The 26,585-nt window shown below is 40.4% G+C and overlaps 1 protein-coding gene across 1 annotated transcript in view; it reads left to right on the forward strand.

Moving 5' to 3' along the window:
• LOC134878972 (synapsin-3-like) overlaps positions 1-26,585 on the forward strand; it is a 125,043-nt gene that overhangs the window by 20,756 nt on the left and 77,702 nt on the right. The window contains exons 3-4 of the mRNA XM_063905166.1: positions 8,412-8,469; positions 18,371-18,462. Of these exons, the coding sequence (XP_063761236.1) occupies positions 8,412-8,469; positions 18,371-18,462 (150 nt within the window). The remainder of the gene's footprint in view (positions 1-8,411; positions 8,470-18,370; positions 18,463-26,585) is intronic.

Below are 26,585 nucleotides of genomic sequence, written 5' to 3' on the forward strand. Positions count from 1 at the left end.
TTACAGTTTCTGCCACAGTGTCTGCTTTTCAGAACATGTCCGGATGTTGGTTCATGAGGAGGTAGGCATTCTGCTGACTTGCTGTGACAATATCAGTTTCAAGCTTCAGTCACACTGGACACATGTGATTGAAAGCCATGTAGGGATTCCAGATGTAACCTTGTTTTTATTTTTCAAGCCAGCGTGTGGTGTTCCTAGAGTTTTGAGCAGTCTGTCCAAAACAGATGCCTTCTATTTTTCATGCATCTCCATAAATCAACACTCACCGTATCCCATCTGCGGTCACTGGTTGAACTGGGGCCGCATCAACAAACACAACTGTTTCATCTGGAGGTGAAAGACAGCATGACTTCTCTTACTGGCAAAACACCAGATAATAAATCCACCTAAACTGTTCGTTTCCACCTCTACTAACTCTCTTATCATCCAAGGCAAGCTGGTGTGAAACGCAAAGACTCGATCATTTTCTTCAGAAAAATTAATCATATCAGTGAAAATGTGAAAGAAAAACCCATAATTAACCAGGAAAATAACTTCCACAGACAAAGTTTTTGATTACGCTAACTTTTTGACTATAGTGATTATAGAGTATAGTTAAGATTAACCAATTTGTTTCAAGGACAGATTGTACAAAAGAAGAAAGTGTTTGTTATGGGTTTCGTGTTGAACCATTTTGGAACAAAGACAAAAGAAACAGAATCTATCACGACATAATCATGGTGACATGATGGCAGGAAGGAAGCCAGTGGAGGTTTGACTGATTTAAGGATGTTAGATCTACTGTAGTTGCTTGTTGGGGCTTAAACCCATGTGGAGTTGGAGAGCTATCTTGAAATCAGGATAACTCAAATTCATAAGCTACAGGAGGAATTGACTAAGATGGAGGCAGCTTTTGGAAAGAAAACTGTGGGAGGATCCCAGGCTTCTTAACAGCCCAGACACTAATCTTGAAGGACAAGAGGACTCAGAGAAAAGAAGATCTCCTATATGGCTCAGCCTGATGCTTTAAAACAGAAACACCCTTGTAGCTGCTCGGAAGGAGGCTGAGCAGGAAGCCCAGCTCCTGTTCAGAGAACCAATCATCTAGCAGAACTCATCAACCCTGTTTTGGACGTGGCAGCCAGAGCTTTAGGATATTTCAAACTTTAGCATGACAGAGACAATAAAAGCCAGTTTGTTGGAGCCGATTGGCCGGACATTTCCAGCAAGGGTTGGGATCTTGTAGACTATGCTTTGTAATCTCATTAGCTGTGTAGTCAACAATCTGTTAGAGTACGCCAAGATGACGACATGAAGAAGCTGGTGGGCAAAACACAGGCAGCCACAATACTGTTAAAATGGTTATTACACAAGCACATACAAGTTAAGCCAAAACCATGGTGTCATTTGGTGACTAACCACCTCACTTGTCTCATCCATGGACTCACGACACGGGTCGCAGCATTTAACAACGGGCTGCCACAAAATAATATACTGGGTAAAACACTGGAGACACTGGCTTTGATTTGTCATTTAAATGTGTTTCTGTCCTGTGGTTCCCGTTGGTCTTGCTGGTGTACAATTACAGAAGAAACGCTGGATTTGTCAGTGTTGTTGAGGGTATAATCACGTTTTGCTTTAGTTAAATCCGGAGACTAAAATTTTCACACAGACACAGTTATGTATTATTCGATCTGTTGCGTAATCCGTTAATGTCAGTCCACTTCCTTTTATATAAGAAATCACATACTAGTATACATGCATAATCAATGCGTCTATCTTTTGCTTGTGGAAATGTGATGTGATTATGTAGTGCAGGGGGGAGACCGAAGAATTGCTTCACAACCTCCAGCCCCTTCCCTATAGTCCAGCTGGAAAGGCTGTACTCAAAGACGTTCACGAAGAGGAACAACACTTGATTAGTTTGGTAGCAGCTCTGTAAAATGGTTAATAGAAAAAAAGCACCTGTCCAAATAAAGTTCCAGCTGTTTTTATACGATTTAGAAATTCTTGAGAATAACCTTGTTGTTGCTATTAGTCCATTAAAAACATGTGCCGAGGCATAATTCAAATTCAATTAATAGTCCATTATTCAAGTTATAAATATACCTTCACCAATATTGTTTTCTGTAAACAACAAATTCAATTAATAACCCTTCAAGTGCTGAAACATTATACTTTTCATTAAAAAGAGGAACTGCGACTGCCAGCCAGGGTCGAAGGTATTCTGTTGAAACTTTTCCTGTTGTCACTACTTCATTATGTCATGATCCTTGTTTTGTTTCTGTTTCCTGCTTTATTTTGAAATGTTTTCCCCTCTTGTGTCATGTTTAGCTTCACTTGCTGTCTGCATTTCCCTCCTGTGCCTGATTGTGTCATTGTGTTCACCTGTTGCCCCTGTGTTTCTCCTCCCCTCTCCAGCTGTGCCTTGTCTTGTGATTACCCTTGTGTATTTAATCTTAGTTCCCCTTTTGTCTCTTGTCCGGTTGTTGTCCTTCAAGTGCCAAGTTGAGTATTTTTCATGCCCTGTATTCCCTTAGCTTTGCATTTTCGTTAACAGCTTTTTAAATAAAGCTCACTTTTAGTTTAAACCCCCATACCTACCTCCCCTTGTTTTACTGCACTTGGGTCCTATTTCCCTCACCCCTGACACATTATGATTTACTGATTTAAACTTGGAGTGTATTGTGAAACTATGGGAAAATATAATTATTAAACTTGATAATAAACTTGTCAGTCATTCATCAGCTGTTTATTGGCAAAAGATTGACTGTAAGATTAAAATCTGGATGACTTAAAGAGGGTTTATTGCAGTTGATCTGTGTCTCTCGGAGTTGAGTTTCTCCTGGGCATTCTGGCCCAGAGAGTGAGGTCTCCGGGGAAACGCTGCTCTGTCCTGACAGGCTTGGCCTCCAGCAATGACTGATGCACAATAGCAGTACACAGCACAGGGCAAAGTCTCCAGAGCATCATCCCCAGCACCACAATCCCCCCCTCTATCTCTCTCACTCCCTCTCTATCTCTCTCTCTCCGTTTTGCCAAGAGGCTGTCGTTCTGTTTGCACTGTGATCTGAATAAAATAAAAATCAGGTTGCTCAATTCAACCTCGCTCTGGCAAAGCATTTACTTTGGTATTGTACGTAACATGAGATCCTCTTGTAGCCGTATAAAGAGGTTTTAAATTCAATGTGGGAGCCAACACAGTGAACTCTAAAGAGTAAAAATACAGAAAGATTATTAATCCATGTTAAAGTTCAACAGGGCAAAAGGTCACAAACTGCAAAGTGCATGCATCAGCATTTACAAAGGACCAGATATATAGTTATTTAAAAAAAACACTCATAAGGTAAAGATTACACTTAATCAGGACATCGAGAATTTCTTTGTGTTTCTTATAAAGCCTGAGATCTCAGATAAATCAGGTTTGATTCTGATGAAGAAGAAGAAGAAGAATGGTGCTTCTTCATGCTGTTAACCAGTAAAAAGATCTATTCATTTTTATAGGGTCCTGTCATTTTATGTCAAAAGTGTTCAGTTTATGCCACTCCAGCAGTCTGCACAAAAAAGTGTTGTGGCTTTTTAAATACGCTTTATTTACACTTTATTAATGGACTTACACTGATCAGGTGGACACTTGGTGAACACGAGTAGTCAGCTATTTGAAGTTTCCCGATTCAACATTTAATCTAAGTTACAGTGGTGTCAGGGAAACGTGGTTATGAAACATAAGAACGTTCCAATCTGGGTAATATGGGAGTGCTGAATGTCGGATTCTACATCATTTGTAGAATTCATTGGTTTCTTCCATGTATAGTGATTGCATATTTTGGTTTATATACCTTTTAATAGTACTGGAAATAAAATAATCTAAATAACTGATTTTAAACAACCCCCTCACCCTGCTCGAATGTTATAAGCCTAATAAATAGGCATCATCAGAAGTTATCAGCCTTCTTCATATAGGTCAGAAGGGGCCGTGCTACAAGTGAATGTTGAAGTCAGGTGACGTGGTAGACTAAAAGTTTCACTTCCATTTCACAATCAAAGTTATTTTAACCCAAATCACAACATTACATTACAACCTTTACTTGAGTGCTGGTGTAGCTGGTTGTTTTGTTTGTTTAGTTTGTGTTCAACACACTACACTGTTCAGTGTGACAATGTGTTACGTGTGGTTTTTAAGTTGCTCTATAATTCTTAAGTGGTACCTTACAGTTTGGCGCATGTATTAGATGTGTAGCGATAACCACTGATAATGTGTATTAAATAGGCTGATATTTTTACGAATGGGTTCATGAAAAAATGTAAGCCAAATTAGTTAGAAGCCATTGGTGCAGCATCTTGGCGATATCCTTAGAAATGCTTAACAACAACAATATTAAACTACTGTTTGAAAATCCAAAAATGCATTTATTAATCAGAGGACTTACAAATATAGCCCTATCCAAGCGCTATATTTATTTAGGATTTGTCATTGAGGTCAATTAATAGTATAGTGTGCGTGGAAGTTGTCTCCCTCTGTGATTGTAGCTTCCTTTCTTCTGATGTCTGATTAAACATGGGAAAAGCAAGCAGGATAAGAAACCATGTTCAGTCTGCCGTCTGTCAGCGTATGTATACACAACAAATAGTGACCATAAGTTAGCATAATACATTTATCATGATTTCCAAATCAGTCAACGTTAGGAAAGCTTGACCAATCAGATTCTACTATGTTAATTCTTAGTCAGGGACACACACAAAGTGGTGACAAAAACAACGTAAGACCAATAAATAAAGAGGTGTTTCTGCAACTAATGGATGTGTAAATAGATAACTAGCTGTCAAGTTAACCCAGACCCCTCAGCCTAATCGCTTTTATTTGCTAGACCGAAACATAAGTTTTTGACAGTTTAAGGGATTTAATGCTCATGATTACATGACCAGTCAGATTATGATGAAACTTACTCACTGTAACAGGGAACCTTTTGTCCTTCATAGGAGAAAACAAGAGCTAAACCAACAGTTTTGTCATATGTGAATTTAAGCATCATGTAAAAATATGTGTCCAGCATAGAAACCTTAGCATGGCATGAAGTTTAGTAACGTGGATACAAATAGAGGCAGGAAATAAAACAATCTGGAGGACCAATTGGTTTGTCCGTATACATGACTCATACTATTCCTATTAGTGGTACACAAAAGAGGGAACATATTCTCATGGGGGGAAAGGAATTCAGTTCCATGGTGTTTATGTAGTGGGTGTGTGCGGGCTGGGAGAAGTAAAGCCCAGATCTCTTTGCGGAGTGCTTGCATTCAGACACATGTAAAACCAGAGAACCGCGCCGCCTGTAAATGAAATTGATTACTTGAAGTGATGAAATGTTTTGCAATAACTTGAAACGCCAACCATTTTTAGCCGGTTAGCCGGAGGGTCCTGCCTCGTGGTGGTGGTGGTCCAGGGTGACAGGGTGCATTGCATGTCTAGTATGTAGGTCAGTCATGCTGAAGATTCATGGCTTCCAAAATTACAGAGAATGAGACAGCTAGAGGCCCAAACCAGCTGGGAGACTTTAAGAAGTAGATCCCCCTCAGCGGCCATAATGAACTGTAATGAACAGACGTAAAATTGACAGATGCAGGGAGATGAGAAACAGAGAGGCAGACATGGGGAAGATAAGTGAGGGAGGAAGAGTCCTTGTTGGGTGTTTTACGGCGAGTAGGTTGAGATGAGCTCTAATGCTGTGTTTAATTTTCATTGGAAGTCGTAAGTCATTCCAGTAGCACAATTTGGAAAAGAGGGACGACCGCAGCAAAGTCGTCCGCTTTGTTGTCAGCTTTAGCATTCACCTCAGGTTAGCTATTGTTAGCAATGCCGGTTGATAACTACGCTTTATTTAGTATTTTGTAAATACAAACATTGTAGCAACATATCCACGGATAGAAGATGAGCGGAAGTTCTTTTAATGTTTGTATCCGAAGACTCCATTTTCAATGATGATCTTGGATGATCTTGGTCAAGTAGGAGAACCGACATCAGGGGGCGTGCCAGTTGACATTTCGGACTGGGAACTCAGGTTCTCTTACTTCCCAGTACAACTGTAATGCACCATTAATCCCAAACAGCCTGCACCAGTTATCGAAGGCCTCTAGCATGTAGCCCAGATCCTCAGCAACCTACAGCTTCAGCCTGAAGCCATCAGCAGATTGGTAGCCCTCCCAAGCCTGCAAGGGATGAGGGTTCAATGCTGAGACCCACAGAGCACTGGGACACAACATGGCTTTAAACAATTACACTTTTGAACATCATGAGATATTGAGTCTCATAACATTGTCCAATGAACGTGCAAGTCAAATAGGAGCTTGTTTGTATTTGAAGTTGCTCAAAAAAATAAGTTACTTTTACAAAACCCTGCATGTTAGGGCTCAAGAAGGCTTCATTGAATTGTATTTCCTTATCTAAACTGCAGAGGCTGCAGTCATATGGACTCAATCTCAAGTCATAAATGTAGGGATTTTAGACAGCTTGAAATATAAATAAAAAACATCACATTTCACGCAGGAAGTGTGATGGAAACTTCTGAAGCAATGGAGACAAAACTCAGAGAGAAAAAGGAGAGCGGGAACTTGATGGCAAACACTGATGGTTTATTTGAAGTTGCAGCCGGAGAATTGACAAGACATTTGCTGCAGCCAAGAGTTGATGCAGTGGTTGCCAAACCAATTCTGAAGATCTCTACTACAGTAGGATGTTTTAACTAGTTCAGAGTGTATACTCAACATTCCTCAGTCGCCAGACTAAACAAAAATGGACCCTATAACTAACAAAAACTGTCACCTAGGGCAATGGAATATGTGCAAAAGAGCACCTGGAGCCTGATAAATAGGCACCAAATGTCTCTAAACAATAAACTACCCCTCCTTAATGAAGATAGCAGCACCTCCAAGGCTATGCCAGAGGAGAACGCAGACAGAGGAAGGAGAAAATTATGAACTGTGTCAAATGTTAACTACCTAAGCAAAATATTCCCTAACAGGAAGTATGTTGTGCCACCTGTGATTTCATTTCATTTTATTTTTTGGATCAACTTACTAACGGCAACACTTCTTATTCCATCTAACTAGCACAAATCTGATTGGTGTTGATCAAGCACACAGGACGTAAGCTGGACGTTGAAAACAATTTTGGTAGTGGCCAAACAGTGGCACTCCACCTCCCTTTCAGTCTAGTGACGTCATTGGGCCTGATGAGACGGTTTCCTGTTAACTGATGCTGGGAAAAATGCTCCTGAAAATCAATGTACTTTTTCGGGAGCTCGATCAACTTGTTCGAACATTTGGGAGAGTTATTTTCTATCTCCATTAATTTCACTGAGCCAGAATGGTGATGCTGCCGTGTTGTAATGAATTAGAAGCGGGGTTTAAGGCAACGCACATGCGCTTGCTGACGCGGTAGTTGCAGTACCACCGCTTGGCTGGAATTTTAGCCCTGTGCACTTTCTGGGGACTTGCCCCTGATCGCTGGATGATCTGGGTACTCTGTACATGAGTCAGGTCATTTTTGTTACATGTGCCAGGAATGAACAGAGCCCGTGTCCAACGCTGTATTCAGTTATCTTTAGACATCCATGGTTTTGAACTTAACCTGCATGGATGACAAACCAATAAACAAGTCTAATTTAACACTCCACTGTGGTTTTTCTGTATACAAAGTCCAGCTTCGAAGAGCACAGTGAATCAACAGATGTCTCTGGGTCAATCTTAGTACTGCGGGTCTGATGGTGAGGGAGAAAACTCTTTCAGGTGGATGTTCATAGGTTCAGACGACTAAAAAAGAAGTGCGTTGGAGCTGTATGGTTCCTACATTACTTCCTCCTATCGCTCCTTTGGAACACTGAAAGCTTATTACAGCCACCATGGATGTGGTGTTTCTTTGATAATAGGAGAAGAAAGTAGGACATCACACACAGGTCCTTCCAACAGCATTTTCTCTTTATTTATTCCTCTTTTTAACGCACTTTATTTCACAATTTTCTCTTTGCCAAGAGATTCTGTTTACTGGAAGCCCCACAGGTCAGATTCTATAATTGTGGAAAAAGTGAGTCATTATTTTGCCCACTCTGAGGGTATTTAGAAGGTCTGTTGAGATTTCAGCTCTCCTTCAATCAAATAAACAAAGGATATTTTAAGGTTGTTTTGACTGTAAGGAGCATTTGGAGAACATACTGTACACAGGGGAGAAATCCATGTTGAAGTACATAAATCACGTTACCATGGAGAAACTAACCCTTGCAGTATAAAAATGTACACATGAATACAATTTGACTGGTCTTTACTGTTTAATTGTCATATCTATAGATTATGAATAACTTATTTATTATAAGGATTTCACTGTTCATAAAACACAGTCTTTTTGTCAGTTCCTTGATAGTTTGTCTTCTGTTTCTTTGCAGGTCCAAGTATTTTCGAGGGAAGAAGCTGAACGGAGAGTATGAGATCCGGGTGGAGCAGGTATGGTGGATTCAACATTCTTTTTGCCTACTTAAAATGCATTTTATTGAATAATTTGAAATCTAAAAATATTAAATAAATAGATGTTTTATTCTGCGTTTTCAATATCATTGTGCATGTAATTTGTTTATAGAGGTTTCTAAAAGTAGAAATGAGGTATTTGGCAGAGTGCTGAGGTTGGCAACAAAAATAACTTGTTGTCGTAGTTGCTGAAACTGCCAGTATATCCTGACATTAGAGCATAAGAAAGGTAATCTGTAGGGAAAAACAAGTTTCTCTTCCTGCCCTGAAAGATCCTAATCACAATTCTATTATATTTACAAAATCCCATTAGTTCATGAAAAATCTGTTTAATCTTGGGCCCAAGGAAAGAAAAAATAAACCTGTGACCTAAACATAAACTCCAAAGAAGCATCCTTCCACCTGTCCCTACCACCCTGTGGAACGGCACAGCACCCACACAACAGGATCCAGAGAAACAGGACAATTCCACTGCAGCGATGGCGCTCTAGATGGCAGATGGAATCCGCTCCAGGATATCTAAAATAATTGTCCCTCAATAACAAGTGGGCAGAACAGTTACATTCTGATTCATAAATCAGAATGGTCTCTTTCCCTCTTAATGTCTCATACATACAGTTAAATTAAATGCATATTAGCTTTCAATGCTTTCACGGTCGTACAGTGGCAACACAGCGCGCCACATTTAGCATAGCCGCATTTAGCATAGCCGCATTTAGCATAGCTGCATTTAGCTTAGCCGTTTAGCAGATAATGTGCCTCTTTTTACAAACAGCATATCACATTCATATCCTAATTTGCTTACTCCGCTCTGTAAGCACCAGAGCCGGCTCCATTCCGGCCATTAGCCTTGCGCACCCATGATTTGCATCTGCAGTGATTGAGAGCAAGACCCATAAGGCTGACCAATCGAAGCAAACTGGGGTTTTTCGGGATTGAGGATTAGGTTCAGAAAAAGGGTGAATACAGCTGTATCAATGCAGGCAGTATGAGAAGAATAAAGGTTTTTTTTTTTTAATTACAGCATCTGAAGATATTGTAGCTGTGTCAAAAGTTGTAAAATATGACACTTTTAAAACAATACATACTGGGTCTAATACTTGCTGTGTTTCAGGCAAACCAAATTGCCTAAGATGTTTGAAGCAATCGTACTGAATCGTCTACAATTTTCTAGACGTGGGCAAAGCCAGCTTTAGAAATGTAAAATTGTTTGTGATCTGACCACATTTTTATAATTTTGTCATTGATCCTGCTGGACGTGCGCTAGCTGGGACCTGTAGTATTCATGCTGTTAAAGCTCTGTGAACTAGTGCTCACAGCCCCAAACCAACATAACTCTTTTCTCTGACTCGCGTACTGCCATATAAGGTTAGACCTGAGCACAGGATTGCCACAGCATGTGATGCTGAGGCCTGATGAAGGGAATAGAGGGTGGCTTTGATTCTTCCATCCAATAACTCTCATTTAAGCAAGTTTCATTTAGACTGCCCTGCCACCTTTATTCTCCCCAGCCACTGCCCAAGAGCAAATTTGTGAACCCAATTTTGTGGATTGTTCCCCTTTCATTTCCATGACCCACTTTGAACATACATTTGGCAGACGGCTGAGGTCTTGGGTGCACCGGGTCTGACTCTTTATCAACTGAACAGATGCTCATGGGAGCGCCGGTGGTCTTTGTGCTCATAAGTGACTTAAAACATGCTTTCAAAAATAACTTGATACGTTCATTAGTAGTTACTGATGCTCTGAGGGCCAATATGCCAATTCAAAGTCAGATAAGTACAACAGTATAGCTTTGTTTTTTATTCCAAATGAAAATAAAACAGACATAAAAAGGTCTATATAACTCAGTTTCATCAGGACAGTTCCCAAGTTCTCTCATGTATCATGAGTCTGAGACACAACGAAATTATAAGGTCCAAACGAACCATCAAACTAAGGATTTTTATTGTATATAACAGGGACAACTGTTAGTCATTGACGGCCAGAGTCTGAGTATGATACAATACGATACACTTTATTGTCCCCGGTGAAATTTGTTTTGGACTATGTCCTGTAGTTCCACAAAAGATAAAAAATCTAAAGGATACATTACATTTCAGTTATTTAGTAATGTTTTAGATAATAATTACTTACTTTTTCTGCCGAAAGCACATTTCTTTGCGGCTTATCCTAAAAACTTTTAAAAAACAGCAATAGTTTATTAAAATATACTGTCATAGGTAGCAGTGGATACAAGTTTAACTATTTGAAGGAGAAATCATTTTTCAGTAGCTCAGTATCAGTCAGTATCAATCAATAATTATTTCAAGAAACTAGCACACAAGTTAACATCAAAGATGTTGGATTCCGCTCCAGGATGTCAAAAAGAATTGTCCCTCGAGAAAAACCAGCCTGCATCCATCCATAGGCGTTGGTTGCTAGGAAGCTTAACATATACCGACCAATAAATCTGGAGTATAGATGAATTAGCTGACATTATCCACTCAAGACAGTAGGTAAGCTACTAATGTAAGCTAGCTTGCAACTGGTCAAAGTTACAAAGGCAAGCATACATCCTCTTAGCTCAGCTAGCTTCACAACAATAACATGATATATTTAACACGTATGGACTCTGTGTTGTGATGGCTGCAGTTTGTTCATGCAGGATGGATTCCAAATAAAATTCAGTAACATTAAAGAACGCATTGTTATTCTAAATATGACTACATTTAGTTTAGAATCACGTCACTGTGTTGTCTGATGCTAACTTGCGCCTACAGAACAGACAAGATGCTGACTGATGTTCCCTTCACTGACACTGCTGTCATTATTTAAGAAAAATCCACTTCATGAATTAATCCACGAGGATCAGATGGTCTCTCGTGATTTGCTATTTAAATAATGAGCTATACACTGCTCATCTTTGGAACATGTTAAAGCTAAATGGATTGTTTGGTACATTTCTACATTGCCACATACATGCACATCACTAGCAGAACAGTGGTCTGGTTGATGGAACAGACAGTGGCTGATGATTATGATCATCATGCACTTGCATGAATGCCTCCATGTGAAATTTAAACTTGCAGAATAAATATTGCATTTCTAACCACTTTGGCCACCGTCTGGAACCTTCTCTGCTGAGGTCTAAGATCCTGCACAGTGAAGTTGCCACATTACTTGTGATTTTGAAGTTAGATTTGCGGAAAATGTCAAAGCAAATGTTCAACAGCTGCATTCAAAGTTGATAACAAACACAATGACAACTAGCTAAAGGCTGCCAAACTAACTGCCCGTTTGATACCCAGATTCTTTGCAAAGTCATAAACACTGCAATTTACTCAATTGGACCAATGAGCCAGTTACATTTGAAGGGGTCTGTGGTTCGTGAAAGAACAAGGGGCCGTTCTTCAGGGCTGCCGAGCCATGTGTGGTTTGGATGGGGCAGCATCTGCAGAGCAGGCACATGACCTCATGCTGTCCTCACTGTTCTGCTGCAGTCATGGATGCTCACAAGCAGCTGGCTGTTTGGTACCCCTACACTGTTTGGCTGATATTTGCATGACTTAGGGCGTCTAGAACTTGCTTCACATGATGATATGGTTTGATAATTGCTGCAGACATTGAAGTGACCCAGCTCACCTCATGCCTTCTGTTTCACTCTTGCATTCAGCATCTGTCTTAGTTTACAACATTTAGTACCTCAATGAATTATTTCACTGTTGTACAAGGTGGTTGTGATTAGCGGCAAATACTTCTCTGTGTTGCACATGAATGGTCCCCTGCACTTCAGGCCTCCCAATTGCATCAGGATGTGATTCCCCGAGCTTATCAACACCAACTATACATTTAGAGGGAGTCAACAAAAAGGATCTGCCCAGCAGCTACAAATCAAATCACTACAATCTGTCCTGAACGTTTCTATACAAGAGTAGACAGTTTAACCTCCTATAATATAACAAATACATCTATGCATTTCTCTTGAAAGTTGTGCCGTAGTTTGTTCGGCTTTGGTTTGTCAGGGTTAACCCCACCAAAGCTTTAAATGATAGGCCATAAAAGAAGCACTTTGTGTCACAGAAACACAATAAGATCAAAAGAAACCACACAATAAGAGGCTCCATTTGGGCTACAAGCATTTTATCAACTTGCGCCTGGGGACTAAAAATAAAACGATAACAACTATCAGTGGAACAAGGGCGGGTTTAAAGGAATATAATAGGCATTTGTGGAAAGGAACAATTAAAGCTCTGTAAGAATAATTATAGCTTAGATCTGCCAAAGGAAAATCTATTTTCTTATTCTTATATTTATATTTAACAATCCTTATAAAAATGTTATTCTTCTCTTTTTCCATAATTCCCATCACAATAAAGTATACTTTTTATTCAGTGTTAAATCTTTATTGGTTATTTTGTGTTTTTGTGTGTCTACTTAATCTCCATATAAAATGTCTATAGTGGCTAATCTCCATATCATTTTGAATTCATATTTAGAAAGTCAATTACACTTGGACTCCTTTCAGGGTTCACTCGTGTGTGTGTGTGTGTGTGTGTGTGTGTGTGTGTGTGTGTGTGTGTGTGTCTTGAGTAAAAGTAGAAGTACTCAGGTCTTGTACTTGAGTAAAAGTAGAAGTACTCAGATCTTGTACTTGAGTAAAAGTAGAAGTACTCAGATCTTGTACTTGAGTAAAGTAGAAGTACTCAGATCTTGTACTTGAGTAAAGTAGAAGTACTCAGATCGTATACTGAGTAAAAGTAGAAGTACTCAGATCTTGTACTTCAGTAAAATAGAAGTACCAGAGTGTAGGAATACTCTGTCACAGTAAAGTCCTGCATTCTAAATGTTCCTCCAGTGAAAGTAGAAAGTACTCTCATCTAAATGTACTTAAAGTAGAGACAGTAAAAGTAGTCATTGTTTGATTGGTCCATTTCAGAATAATATCTCTGATATGTTTTATAATGATTGATCATTAAAGTGTTCTCAGAGCTGGTAAAGGTGCAGCTAGTTTGAATGGCTTTGTATACTGCAGGGTAGCTGCTGGATTTACTGCAGGTGAACTAAAGTCTGATTTAAGGGCTGATTATATTTACCATCATTAATCCAGATCTGTAAAGTAACTAAAGGTACTAAATACATGTAGTGGAGTACAAGTACACCATTTACCTCTGAATTGTAGTGGAGTAGAAGTAAAAAGTAGCAACAAATGGAAATACTCAAGTCAAGAAAAAGTACAGTAATTGAGCAATGTACTTCCCACCCCTGGCAGGAAGGTCTCTACTTCGATACACAAACGGTCTTTCTGACAGAAATATATTTATTTTAACAAGTGAAAGTGAACATGTTCGGCTCTTTAGCTTGACATCTTCCTCACAAAGAAGGGAGACACAACAAAGTAGCAAGAATTTGAAATACTTAAGTAAAGTACAACTGCCTCAAAATTGTATTAAGCACAGTACTTGAGTAAATGTACTTAGTTACTTTACACCATGGTTTATTTTAATTCCCAGATTGATTTTTTTCCTGAAACAAAATATCATCCTGACTCATTCCCATACATAGGGCACCTTAACCTGACCCTCAGGGACACTGGTTAGTCCATATCTGAAATCCCTCTGAAATACTCCAGGTGAGTTGCTGCTGAGCGGGTGTGAGTGTATGGGTTCACGTGGTTCTGCAGTGAGGACGGAGTGCATGCAGCACTGCAGGGATAAATGAGGCTTGGTGAACCACTTCCTCACACTTCAGTGCTTTTGTCAGGTCTGAGTTATTGTTCATTTGAGTAGCAAATTGTGTTCATTAAATTGCCTTGTTAATATGGATAAAACACAACAGGGAGGCCCGTGTTTCAGGTCCGTGGAAGCTCTTCCATTAGCCATGTGTTGTGCATTTGAACTTTGCTTTGATTTCTGAAGATAAACAAATGAATGATCAGTGAGCAGTGGGAGAGAAACAACAGAAACTCACCACAGAAGAACTTCATAAATATTCAGCTTGAGATGTGGTTGAACCTGATCACAACCAGACGGCTTCCCGTAATTCTGTCCCTCCGTACAGATTATCTGACAGCTAATCCTGATTCAGCCTGAATGCAGGTCACCAGATGAGAAGAATCCAGCTCTGGAGGCAGTTGCTTCATGTATAACTTCCTGTTTTCCTTTCCCAGGGCAAGAGCTGCCCCAATACAAGCTTGTGAATGTGTTACCGTGATGGTTACCATGGTGCTGTGAAAAGCTTCCTGTCCCCGCTCCTGGGCCTGTGCCCCCACACCAGCCTCTTCATCCATTACTGCCGAATGCCAGTGGTTGTTAGCAATTCTCTTCCCGAGAACAGGCCAATCAGAGATGATGTGGAATGCTTGGCCCCCTCTCAGGTTTATCACGCTGCGGCAAAAATCAACGTTTGTGTGCGATGGGATTTGTTGTGAAGATGTAATGTTGGAGGATGTGTGTGTACATGTGAGTATCTATGTGTCTGCGCAGACTTTGGAAGTAAGACATGTGCTGCTGAGCACACAGATGTTTCCTTCAGAGGCGGGAACGAGTAGAGAAGAGCTGAGAAAGGAAGGGAGCCAAGCGCATGTCCCTGAGGCACAATGAGTGTGAGTGGCGCCTCGATGTCCCCTAAATACGATTACGGCATTTACTCGCCCCCTGCTCTTCCTCTCATAGTGCAACAAAATAAATAAAAGAGGTGGGTGTTTCTTTTGGCAAAAAAGCCCAGTTTCTTTACGTTGGCGCATTCTTTTCAAAACCAAATCCCTCCCCCATACAGAGTTTACATGGGCCTCAGCGCTGTGTGAATGGGAGCTGCATCTCTGTGGGAATATTGCTGATGATATTTCCTCTTCATGTAGATGGTATCCAGTGTACAGTTTAGCAAGGAGGCTTAAAATATCAACCGATGATCGCAGTATGAGAACGTGTAGATAACACTTGACTTGCTATGCACATTGGAAGGATCCGGGTTGAGTAGAGGGTCAGCTGGAGGATTCGCTGCCATCCCATCCATGTTGACGCTGTTGGAGCCTGCTAGGAGACGTGTCACACTGCCTGTGTGCTGGAGCCTGTGCGGAGCAGCCTGTGCAGGCGTGTGTTGTTGTGAAGCTGTTACAGCATCAGCTAATGATTAGCTTTCTGACATTCAAACAGCTGCTCTGTATTTTGCTAGCTAAAAGGTTTTTGTCCAGATCACAAAATCTTCCTAAACTAAAATATCTCAAGATGAATTTTCTAATGTGGAATCAAATAACTGCTTTTCCCTTTTGCAAACAACACAGGGTACAAACTGTGCGAACAGGCTGTTCGATATTTATTTACCAAGCCACTTAATCCATCAACCCTGCAGACACAAACATACCTCTTTGATGAGCCATTAGCCATGTGCTGCACATGTGTGACGGCTTATATCCAAAATGCAATATATTAGTAATTTGCCCCCAGAACACATTGTTGTGACTTAGTGTCGGAGTACTCACGGACAGAATTAAAGCATTCATGATCTTCTTTTACTTACATCCTGTCAAATACAATTTCTGTTTGTCCACAGAGTCAGCAGGCGGGCTGTTTAAGGCCCCATTAGAGCCTCCATGTCCCTCCCCACCCTCAGAGATGATGTGAAGTCATGGCAGTGTTTCATGTTAGCTCACCTGGCTGCTGGCTAGCATGCCTCCACCGCTTCCTCTACCTGAGTTTAGAAGGACGCAGCCTTGAGTGGTCCCTCAAAGGGAAGATAGGATGTTTGTGATCCAGCGTGTGTTGGGATGGTTACTTAAATAATGTAATCCGTTACAGTGACTAGTTACATATCAGAGAATGTCATCCGTAACCTGATTACTTTCTGTTACTTTTGGATTACCTCAATATCAAATGCAATGCAAATATAATAACAGAAAATAAAAAACAATAAGACGTTTTTTACTGACTATGTAACCTATGTTAGAAAAGAAGAAACCAGGATATTTCATTTCAAGAATGTAGTAACAGTAATAGTTTAAAATTGCAGTTTAAGCTGATACGTTAATCAAAAGTAAACTGTATTTTTGTTTAATAAATCAGGTGTCCACCTACTGCATCGCAAAATAAATGTAACAATGATTTAAGATAAAGCCTAAAGAAAATCATAAAGAAAATCCTACCTATAATGTATCAATCTTTATTTCTAAATGTATTGTAACACTGTAATCCTGCTAGAGTAATCTGATTACTTTTGACTGTTTTAATGTTACAGTTACATGTAATCATAGCTGTATGGTAAGTAGCCAAGACTATCTGTGGCCAATAGGCTTGTTTGTAGGGTAATGTACGTTATGTCAGACAGGATGTTCTGCAGAGGAGCGTGTAAGCTGTTTAACGTTAGCAAAAGAGAAGCCCAGTGAAACACCAATAAGTATTGAAAAAGGTTCAAGTCATTATTAATGCTTCATCTAATCGACTCTTCTGATTGGCAGAGAACGAATATCAGCTAATAACAATTCACAATGACTTCGTCACAAGGCTGCATTAAACTTCAGCAAAGCCACATCAAGTATTATATAAAGGCAAGATATTTACAACCTAGAAAACTAGACCTTCAGTTCCTTCTAATGGATATGGCCTTTATGCAACAACAGAGCTCATAGAGGCAATGCAGCGAAGTAAAATCATGTGTTATATTTCATATGATTTGGCATTTTCTTCTTGAAGTAAATTCCTCAGTGAAAACGACACCATCATCATGAATATGACAAAAGGAAAGTTCATTTTAGAAATGCTCATTGGTCAGGAGCAATGAAATAGCAGATTTATTGACGATAATAAGCAGGAAAATGTCATTGTTCCTCTCGTGTCCTTATCAATACCCCCCGCCCTCGAGTGTCTCTGGGAGTTGGACTGAGTCATTAGGTAGCTGGGCTACAGCACAAGGCCCTCACTGTCCCACAGGCTGCAGATAACTTGATTTACCTCCTCGCACCACCAGCTGCCCCTTCTTTTTCTCTCAGCTGGGCAAAACACGAGTGTAAAATTAAATCAAGCATAAGTGATCTTTTGTCTTTACTGGCTTGTTTGTTCTTTTCCTGTCTTTGTCTCCTTCTTTGTGAGGAAGATGTCAAGCTAAAGAGCCGAACATGTTCACTTTCACTTAAAATAAATATATTTCTGTCAGAAAGACCGTTTGTGTATCGAAGTAGAGACCTTCCTGCCAGGGGTGGGAAGTACATTTGCTCAATTACTGTACTTTGTCTTGACTTGAGTATTTGCATTTGTTGCTACTTAGTACTTCTGCTCCACTACAGTTCAGAGGTAAATGGTGTACTTGTACTCCACTTCATGTATTTAATCCCTTTAGTTACTTTACAGATCTGGATTAATGATGAAATATAATCAGCCCTTAAATCAGACTTTAGTTCACCTGCAGTAAATTCAGCAGCTACCCTGCAGTATACAGAGCCATTCAAACTAGCTGCACCTTTACCAGCTCTGAGAACACTTTAATGATCAATAATTATAAAACATATCAGAGATATTATTCTGAAATGGACCAATCAAACAATGACTACTTTTACTGTCGCTACTTTAAGTACATTTAGATGAGAGTACTTTCTACTTTCACTGGAGGAACATTTAGAATGCAGGACTTTTACTGTGACAGAGAATTCCTACACTCTGGTACTTCTACTTTACTCAAGTACAAGATCTGAGTACTTCTACTTTACTCAAGTACAAGATCTGAGTACTTATACTTTTACTCAAGTACAAGATCTGAGTACTTCTACTTTTACTCAAGTACAAGATCTGAGTACTTCTACTTTTACTCAAATACAAGATCTGAGTACTTCTCCCCCTCTGGTGACTGTAAATATAGTGACCTTAGAGAGTATGCTGTAGGATATAACATGTAATCTTGTCCTTTCCTGCAGGCGGAGTTCTCAGAGATGAACCTGGCCTCCTACGTCACCTCGGGCTGCATGGTGGACATGCAGGTTAACAAAGGCGGCACCAGAGTGGTCAGGTAAGACGCTCGGGGTGGGGGGGGAAGAGAGCTCCAGTCCTTTGACGCATTTGCCCACGCAATCAATAATGTGCCTCAGTGAGCCGGCACAAAGGCTCCTGTTCTTTCCTCTGGCTGGCATTGTGCATGACTGTGTGTATATATAACATCGTGGCACTCAGGGGTGGTAAGGTGATTACGCCGAGGGAAGACAAAATAATTCTTGCCCTGTTTAACTCAGGTGGGAAATTTGTGTTCCTAAGAAAAGGATTCAAATATTAATCCTCCTCAATTATTTCTCTAGTTTTTATGTAATATTATCTTAATGCTCCTTGGAAATGGAAAATGCCTGTAATACAACCAGAAGATTCAGCTAAGCAGTCGATCAGAGCCCTGACAGTACTAATAACTCCTATCAGGCCATTGGTTAGAAATCCAGCTCTTGTGGCGACCAGGAAACTGCTGCAGCCTGTTTGGAGTCGTGCAGACTTTAATAAGGTTACTGTGAGGCTGACAATGGGGACATAACCTTGATGCAAATAATCACACAAAGAACAAGTTGTCCAAATCCAACTGTCAACACAAGCCTCTCTAAACTATTCTGTGGTTGGCATTTTGGTCATTTGGGTGCATCTAAAATAAAATACCAACCCTGTAGTGTTGTCAGTAAACAGCTCCTGCAGCAGCTCCACACGTGACGCTGCTGTTTATAGACGGCTCTGTTTTGTGGAGCTGGAGCTCTCAGCTGATCTGGGTGGCAGGGACGACCTGCCAAAACCAACATTATGGATTGCATCAGTACTTAAATCCCCCCCTCAACATTTCAGTAACAAAGCTAATATGAAACAATCGGACAGCAGAGTTTGAAAGCGACTATGACCACAACACATTCATTTAAATGGTTATAATCCAGGGTTATTAATAGACCACTGTTATAATTAAAATAGATATGAAAGGGATATCGTTTACGATTGACCTTGCTCCTCGATTAAACCCTACTGGGTCTGGGTCTGGGACCCCTCCTCTTCACATCTACATTCTCCCACTTGGTCAAATCATCCGCCAGCAAGGTCTAAACTTCCATTCATACGCTGATGACACACAGCTCTATCTCTGCGCAAAACCATCTACTCAACTCCCCCCTCAATCCCTTATCAACTGCCTACAGGACATCAAAAACTAGATGTCATCAAACCTACTCAAACTTAACAGCACAAACACAGAACTCATGGTTGTGGCTCCCAAGTCACAACTCCGGAAGGTTGGAGATCTGCTCCTCTCTGTGGATGGCTGCTCCATCTCTCCATCCCCTGAACTCTGCAACCTTGGGGTCATCCTGGACACAATCCTCTCCTTCCAGGCTCACATCAAATCGGTCGCTGAATCTGCTTTCTATCATCTTAGAAACATGTCCCAACTCCGGCCTTCTCTCTCCGACTCTGTGGCCGAAACACTCATACACGCCTTCATCACCTCCCGATTGGACTACTGTAATCGGGTCCTCCCGGGGTTCCCAGCAAAACCCTGGAGAGGCTCGAGCATGTCCAGAACTCTGCCGCCAGAGTTCTCACCCGCACCAAGCCATGGCAGCACACCCTCATCCACCTTCACTGGCTCCCGATCAAGTCCCGGATCACTTTCAAAACCCTCCTCCTCACCTACGAGTCTTTCCATGGCCTCGCTCCACAGTACCTATCATACCTCCTCCATCCCTACACCCCTACACAGAGTCTGCGGTCCCCGGACACGGGCCTTCTCTCTATTCCCCGCACTCACCTCCGAACTGTTGGTGACAGGGCGTTCAGTGTTGCGGCCCCCACCCTCTGGAACGCTCTTCCTGCAGAGATCCGCAATGCTGCCTCCCTGGACATCTTCAAATCCTCACTAAAAACTCCCCTCTTCATAGCCTTTGACCACTAACTCATCTTAGTCCCCCGTTCTTCTACCACAACTGCCATTTCTGTTTTCTATTTTATTTACTTTATTTTTGTATCATTTTATTTGCCCTAGTTTTTTGTTTGTTGATTTGTTTTCTGCCTGTCCTCACAAAATGGAAAGCGGCCTTTGGTATCTAGAAAGGCGCTATAAAAATTCAAACTATTATGATTACTACTTATGGGGCCCCTAAGGTCACATGAACGAAAAAAACATTCTCGGCGCTGAAGATAAATTGAGACCATTTTTTTTTTCTTGTTTCCATGTCCCCCTTAGGGGTTCTGTACTACAAGTTTTTGGGCAACAAGTGCCTTTATTTAAGCAAGTGAGAGTGTTGAAAGGGGGAGATAGACGGGAAGACATGTGGCAAATGGTCCCAGGCTGAATTCGAATCCAGGTCCACCGCATAGGGACAAAGCCCCAGTACATGAGCCGCCAGCTCTACCAACTGAGCTATATGGCAGGTATGTACTTTTAATTATCTGCTAATTATCTGGCAGTTAGCTAACTCACAAACAACTGGAGAGCACGATCTTTCAAGGCCAATGGTGCGTTCATGTGCTCCTCAGATAGTCTCATTTCCCAAGTTTTAACTTTAAGGTTTAATGAAGCTGTGGGTTGTATTTTCTTGCTCAGAGCATTCATCCAACATCTTGATGGTGGTTTCAGAGTTGTTCAGACTTGAAGCCTAGTCAGAATTTTTCCGATTATTCCATCACCAAATGAATGCAGCACAAACGCCCTACAGCATGTTGCAGTGTTTACAATAATAAAACATCATTTTTGTCCTCATTTTTTGGCTCATTTACGGTCTTCCACCAGGTTTAATGACTAGCTAGTTTTTTCACAATCCTGCTAATAAAAGGCTCATCGAGCCAAATATAATATCATCTGTGGAGGTAATGAAAGAAACAATCTTCTCCTTCAAATAGCAGTGACTTATGAATATAGTTGACCTCTTCCTATTTATTTACATACACCTGCATTACAACTCATTTTCAGCTGTCTTCCTGCTGGGCGGGTTGTTTTGTTGTAGCTTTGACACCCAGCATGGCCTCAGCTCCCCCTGCTATAACAGTGACAATAAACATCCGGTCTGCAACCCTCTACAGTCCTCGGCTTCTCTTTCTCCAGTGATCTGCATCCTGATTGGTCCATTTGATGGGCTAACTGAGTGCATACCACCCGATATCCAGCCAGCCCTTCACAGGGAATAATCAGCTAATCTGTGTTGTAGCCTCCACAGTTTCTCTAAACACATAGTAGCATTTGTCCCAGGAAATGGCCTCAGCGGGCAGCACAGTGTGAAATTAATCGAGGACAGTCCCAGAGCAGGAGCTGACCGTTACAGTGCAGCATGTTGTCAGAACGGTCACAGTGCTTAATCTGTGTGTGTTTGTGTGTGTGTGTGTGGGGGGGGGGGGGGTATGTTTGTGTGATACTGCTGTGATGATGGAGAAGTCAATTGGCTGCAGATGGTCTGACTGCTGCCCTGTTCACAAATATTCAGCTGTTGCGGTTCATCTTGTTTATCTCTGAACTGGAATTCAAGCCCTATAATGATGTTGCTAGCTCGCAGTCTGATTGGCCGATGACCAATAGGGCAACGTTTTTTAGAATGATCATTCTGGAAGTTCACAGAGTGAGACACTGAAGGTTTCCCTGGTGTAAAGAATGTAAGTTTTCCAGAGCGCCCAGGAGACCACCAGTTAATTGCAGACTGTTATGTTTAGAAGAAGAAGATTAACCTTTATTTAACTAAAATAAACTTAAGAAATTCAGTTTCCACTCAGTTTTTTACTCACACAAAGTACATGTTGGTGCCCATGAACATGCATATTTTTGTTATACAAGACACAGTTGGGGGTTCAGTGCCTTGCTCAAGGGAGCCTCTGCAGGGTTACGGTTTGGACATTAGTGCAGTAATATAGCGAACAAGTAAGTGATCAAGTAACTTTCTCGTCGCCAGTTACTTTTATGTGAACACAAAAAAATAACTTGTGGGCACAAGTTATTTTTTTCTTTTTTCGTGTCCATATTCTTTTAGGGGCTCCGGGTATACCTGTTACCAGTAGTCAACCATCAGGGCCTTGTAGGTATTCAGAGAAGACCCTGGAAACCTCAGATAAAAATAAATCAAATCAAATTAATTATACAAATAAAATGTAATAATGTTTAAAAGACATGAATAAATGAGAATCATATCTGTTGTTGATCTGGAATATTACAGTGTTACTTCCATGTGTTTGTCTTTCTCGGTCCATGCACTATGCATTTGAGTGGTTTTGTGTTAGAAAAAAAATGCAACCAATCAGATATTTTTCTGGGTCTCCGGGAGGAATATCCTTCAACCAGGGTATTCTATATCCCTGATAGAATGCCCTGGCTCTTAAACTGAATGAGAGCGTATGTCTGGATTGACAATTTGATCAACCAATCATATATTTCGTAGCCAATGGGCGTATTCTTTCAGATTTTCCCACGATTCCAGGGTATTCTAGAAGACCCGTTAGTTCACTGGCTCGAGACAGAGGATTATTTAAGTGCTACGTAGCAATTAATTTGAAGTTTTATTGATTTTTTTACATCAAAATGGCAGCAGGTGAAGATGATGTTATGGAATTGTTGTTAGTACGCTTTTCAAGACGACCATTCAGTGAAAAGATGGACAAAAAAAGGAGAGCTACAGTACAGTAATTCAAGTAAGTGACTGCCTCTTTGACTCCCGTCTGACTAGAGGTGGGGGGGGGAACAATGGAGGGCTGCTCACATGCACACTGGCACGTTTCACTGTGCTGTATATTTAGAGCAGCTTCCTGTGTATCCTCTGGCTGTTTTGCTCTCATCGCTGTGACCTCTGACCCTTGCTGTCCACAGGCAAGCGCTCTGATTTGCTCTGCTACACACTTTCTGACACACTGTGCGTTCAGGGTTATTTGTGCATCCAGGTTTCTCGCACTCGTGTAAGATATGAATTAAACAGACCCAGAGGAATGGAAACTATGGATCTTGCATGGCAATTTCAGAATGAGCTTACCATATTGTCTGTGTATCACATTCTTGGTGTACATGGTTGCTCCTGATTGCAAGCAGGGATAAAAACAGAATTCATCTTTCTGGTTGAAACATGCATACTGATTACAGTGCGTCAGTGATTGCTCTGTAAGCGAATCACAGGTATAAATGTAAAGATCCAGTAATCCAGACTGGCTTTGGATGTGATCACATAAACATATGGCCAGCTTAGCATCAAAGATTATGGGCATCTGTTAAGGGAACGCTGTTGTTACATAAACAAGAATTAACCTTGAACCTGACTCTCAGGATCCTGGGAGGTGTAGAAAAAGAGAGGAAAAGATTGCATGGTGTGCGCTCTCCAAGAGGGACAGACCCCCGTCTCATTTACACTATTCTCACCGGAAATTATGACCATAGAGATTGAAGACATTTTAAGAGTATTCAGACCCTTTACTTAACTAAAAGTTCAAATACTGTGGTCTTAAAATAATCTACCACAAGTAAAAGCCCTGATCTCAAAATGTCACTCAAGTAAAATCTAAATCAAAAACTACAGAAGAAGCATAAATTAAACGCATCACAAGACAAAGTCCACTTTAGATACTTAGACACTTTTGTTATATTATCCTGTTTATATGCATATTAAAGCATATTCGTGAGTACTTTGTCAGTGTGGACAAAATGTTAATACTTGAAATACTGTGTAGATTAGTAGTACAGTGATATTACATAACACCATATCAGTTTAAGAACAAATATGTCCAAAAGGTTTTAGTACAACACTTGAGAAAACATACTTTTTAGTTACATTCCACCACTGATATGTAGAACACATTTTTCAGAACAATAAATGCCAGATAACTTCATTTGTGATTCAGAATGTGTTAGCCATGTTTCTCTAGAGGAAGCTCCGTCTGTGAAGGAAACATTGAGAAACATACTGAGTGATAAACGTCTGAATGAATGACTGAATGACTGATTGATTTGGAGTTCACATACCTCAATTCTTTAAAATGTTTACATTAGTGGCAAGCATTTCATGTCAAACTTTTTATGTCCTACATATAAACTAAATCATTGATTACATTCTTAATCTGTGATAGAGATATCACCAATTAGTGGTACGTTTCAAATGATTGAATACATGGCGCAATTACTCAAACTCTGACGGGATTACAATGACGCTTCCTGTGTAGTGTTTTATTTGAAGGTCTAAAAACTGAAATGTTGAAATATAAACACATTATTAATGGTGTCTTCACATCCATTGATGGCCAACCTCATGAGAAAAACCTAGCTTGTGCATTAGCAACCTTTTTCACAATTATTGTTATTTACATCAAAACCGTACAGCTATGATCAAAATAGTGGTGTAAAGTTTACACAGGAACTGCAAAAGGCAACTTAAAAAGATGCAATAAAGCTTGATTCCAAACCATGAAATAATGTAAGTTTACACACATTGTTACCAGTCCTACGTGCGACGTGGCACACACAGTGAAGCACCACACGGTACAGTAGTGTTGTGTGGTGTTTCCTGCTGTAGTCAGCCCATTGGCTTCTCCACTCTCCGCTGCCAAACCCTTCAGCAATCCACTCGTCTCCGAATGAGAGCCCTGGTCTGCACCATAGACTGTCTGTATAAAGGCACTAAAGACGGATCCCAGCAGCCAGAGCAACGTCTCTCCTCCACACTGAGCTGCTGGTGGGGCGAATAAAACTTGGTGATTAATCAGTGGTGATTCATGTCGGTGTAATCTGCTGGAGATTGAGGAGTTCATTGAGATTGTTTTACTGTTGCGCTCACTGAGAGCAGCCTCAGAAGGTGGCTAAAATGTATGTAGGTGGAGGTTTCCATCAGGTCACACTGAACCTTCAGCACAGCAGACTCCAGAATTCAGTACAAACACTTTGACTGCTCTGAGAGGGTAAGACTAGGGGGATCCCATAATTATACCTGAGAAGACACTGATACTTACTCTACACTGAATTTAAATGAAACTATCATATTTTTTCTTGTACCACAGCATACTGACATGATGATAGCCCATCTTGCTTTGCCTATTTAGTCAATGAACAACAAAAAACAGGGCTTTGGGTTTGGGTACTGATCCGGTATTTCATTAATTAGATGTAGGCCTATGCCTTACTGTGTGGAAATGTGATGGGTCTTTATTTTATTAGTTAACAGGAAACACTAAGTTTGACTTTAACATTGTTTCCCTAACTTTGTTAGCGAAGAACGAAATGGAATAAATTAGATGCTACACCTACACAAATGAATGCACTGTATGGTATGAAGCTCTAGCTGGTTAGGAAAGTAGACAACATTATGGGATGTCTAGTCAGGACATGGGAGGCAGGGATCTGCTCTTAAGGTTTATTATTAACTGAATTTAAATATGGATTGGTACTACAGTCATGTTGAGATGTGTATGTTTAGTTATAAAGGAAAGAAAAGCATCAGCATTAGCTCACATTAGATCTAACTCAATATTAACCTACTACTAAATTAAATGAACAGCTGGTATACTTAGAACTAAAGTGCTATCAAAAAAAAGCTTTATTAACAAACACATTACGTACTTGTAGTCAAGGATGCACTCAAACTGAAACTTCACTGTTTAACAGAGGTGTGAGGCTGAACTGCCTGCTGTTTCTAGCCAGGAAACACAGATTGGAAAGGGGCGTGGCCTAGCTCTGGAACAAATGTCTTCGGTAAGCCCATAACATGCCAAAGTGCATGTTTGGCTGCGGAAGGGATGAACATCGCTACCTTACTCAGATAATGTCTTTTAAATGGTTATTTTAGTTAAGTTCACTCATTTGCCACATCAATTCCACTCAAACCACAACCTTCTCTTTACCAAACAAAGGTGTTTCCTGACCGATATGTAACAATAATAATATTACAACACATATTGCTGGATGCTTATTGGAAATACACATAAAATGAGGAATATCATCTTGGAAGATATCATATCAGCCATTAATACATGTATAAAATGACATAGAAGACAAACATAGATATACATTTACTAAATGTTTGTTTATTAATCAAATAATACGTTGAACAGTAACTTGTTAAAAAAAATCCTCTAAATAATTTTGAATTCAAATTTGTTTACCTCAAAAGTGCAAACACTGTATGTAGATATCTTAGAATAAGTTGGGTTACGTCTCGGTGGATT

This window comes from Eleginops maclovinus, chromosome 17 (genome assembly GCF_036324505.1).
Source record: "Eleginops maclovinus isolate JMC-PN-2008 ecotype Puerto Natales chromosome 17, JC_Emac_rtc_rv5, whole genome shotgun sequence".
Taxonomy (NCBI): domain Eukaryota; kingdom Metazoa; phylum Chordata; class Actinopteri; order Perciformes; family Eleginopidae; genus Eleginops; species Eleginops maclovinus.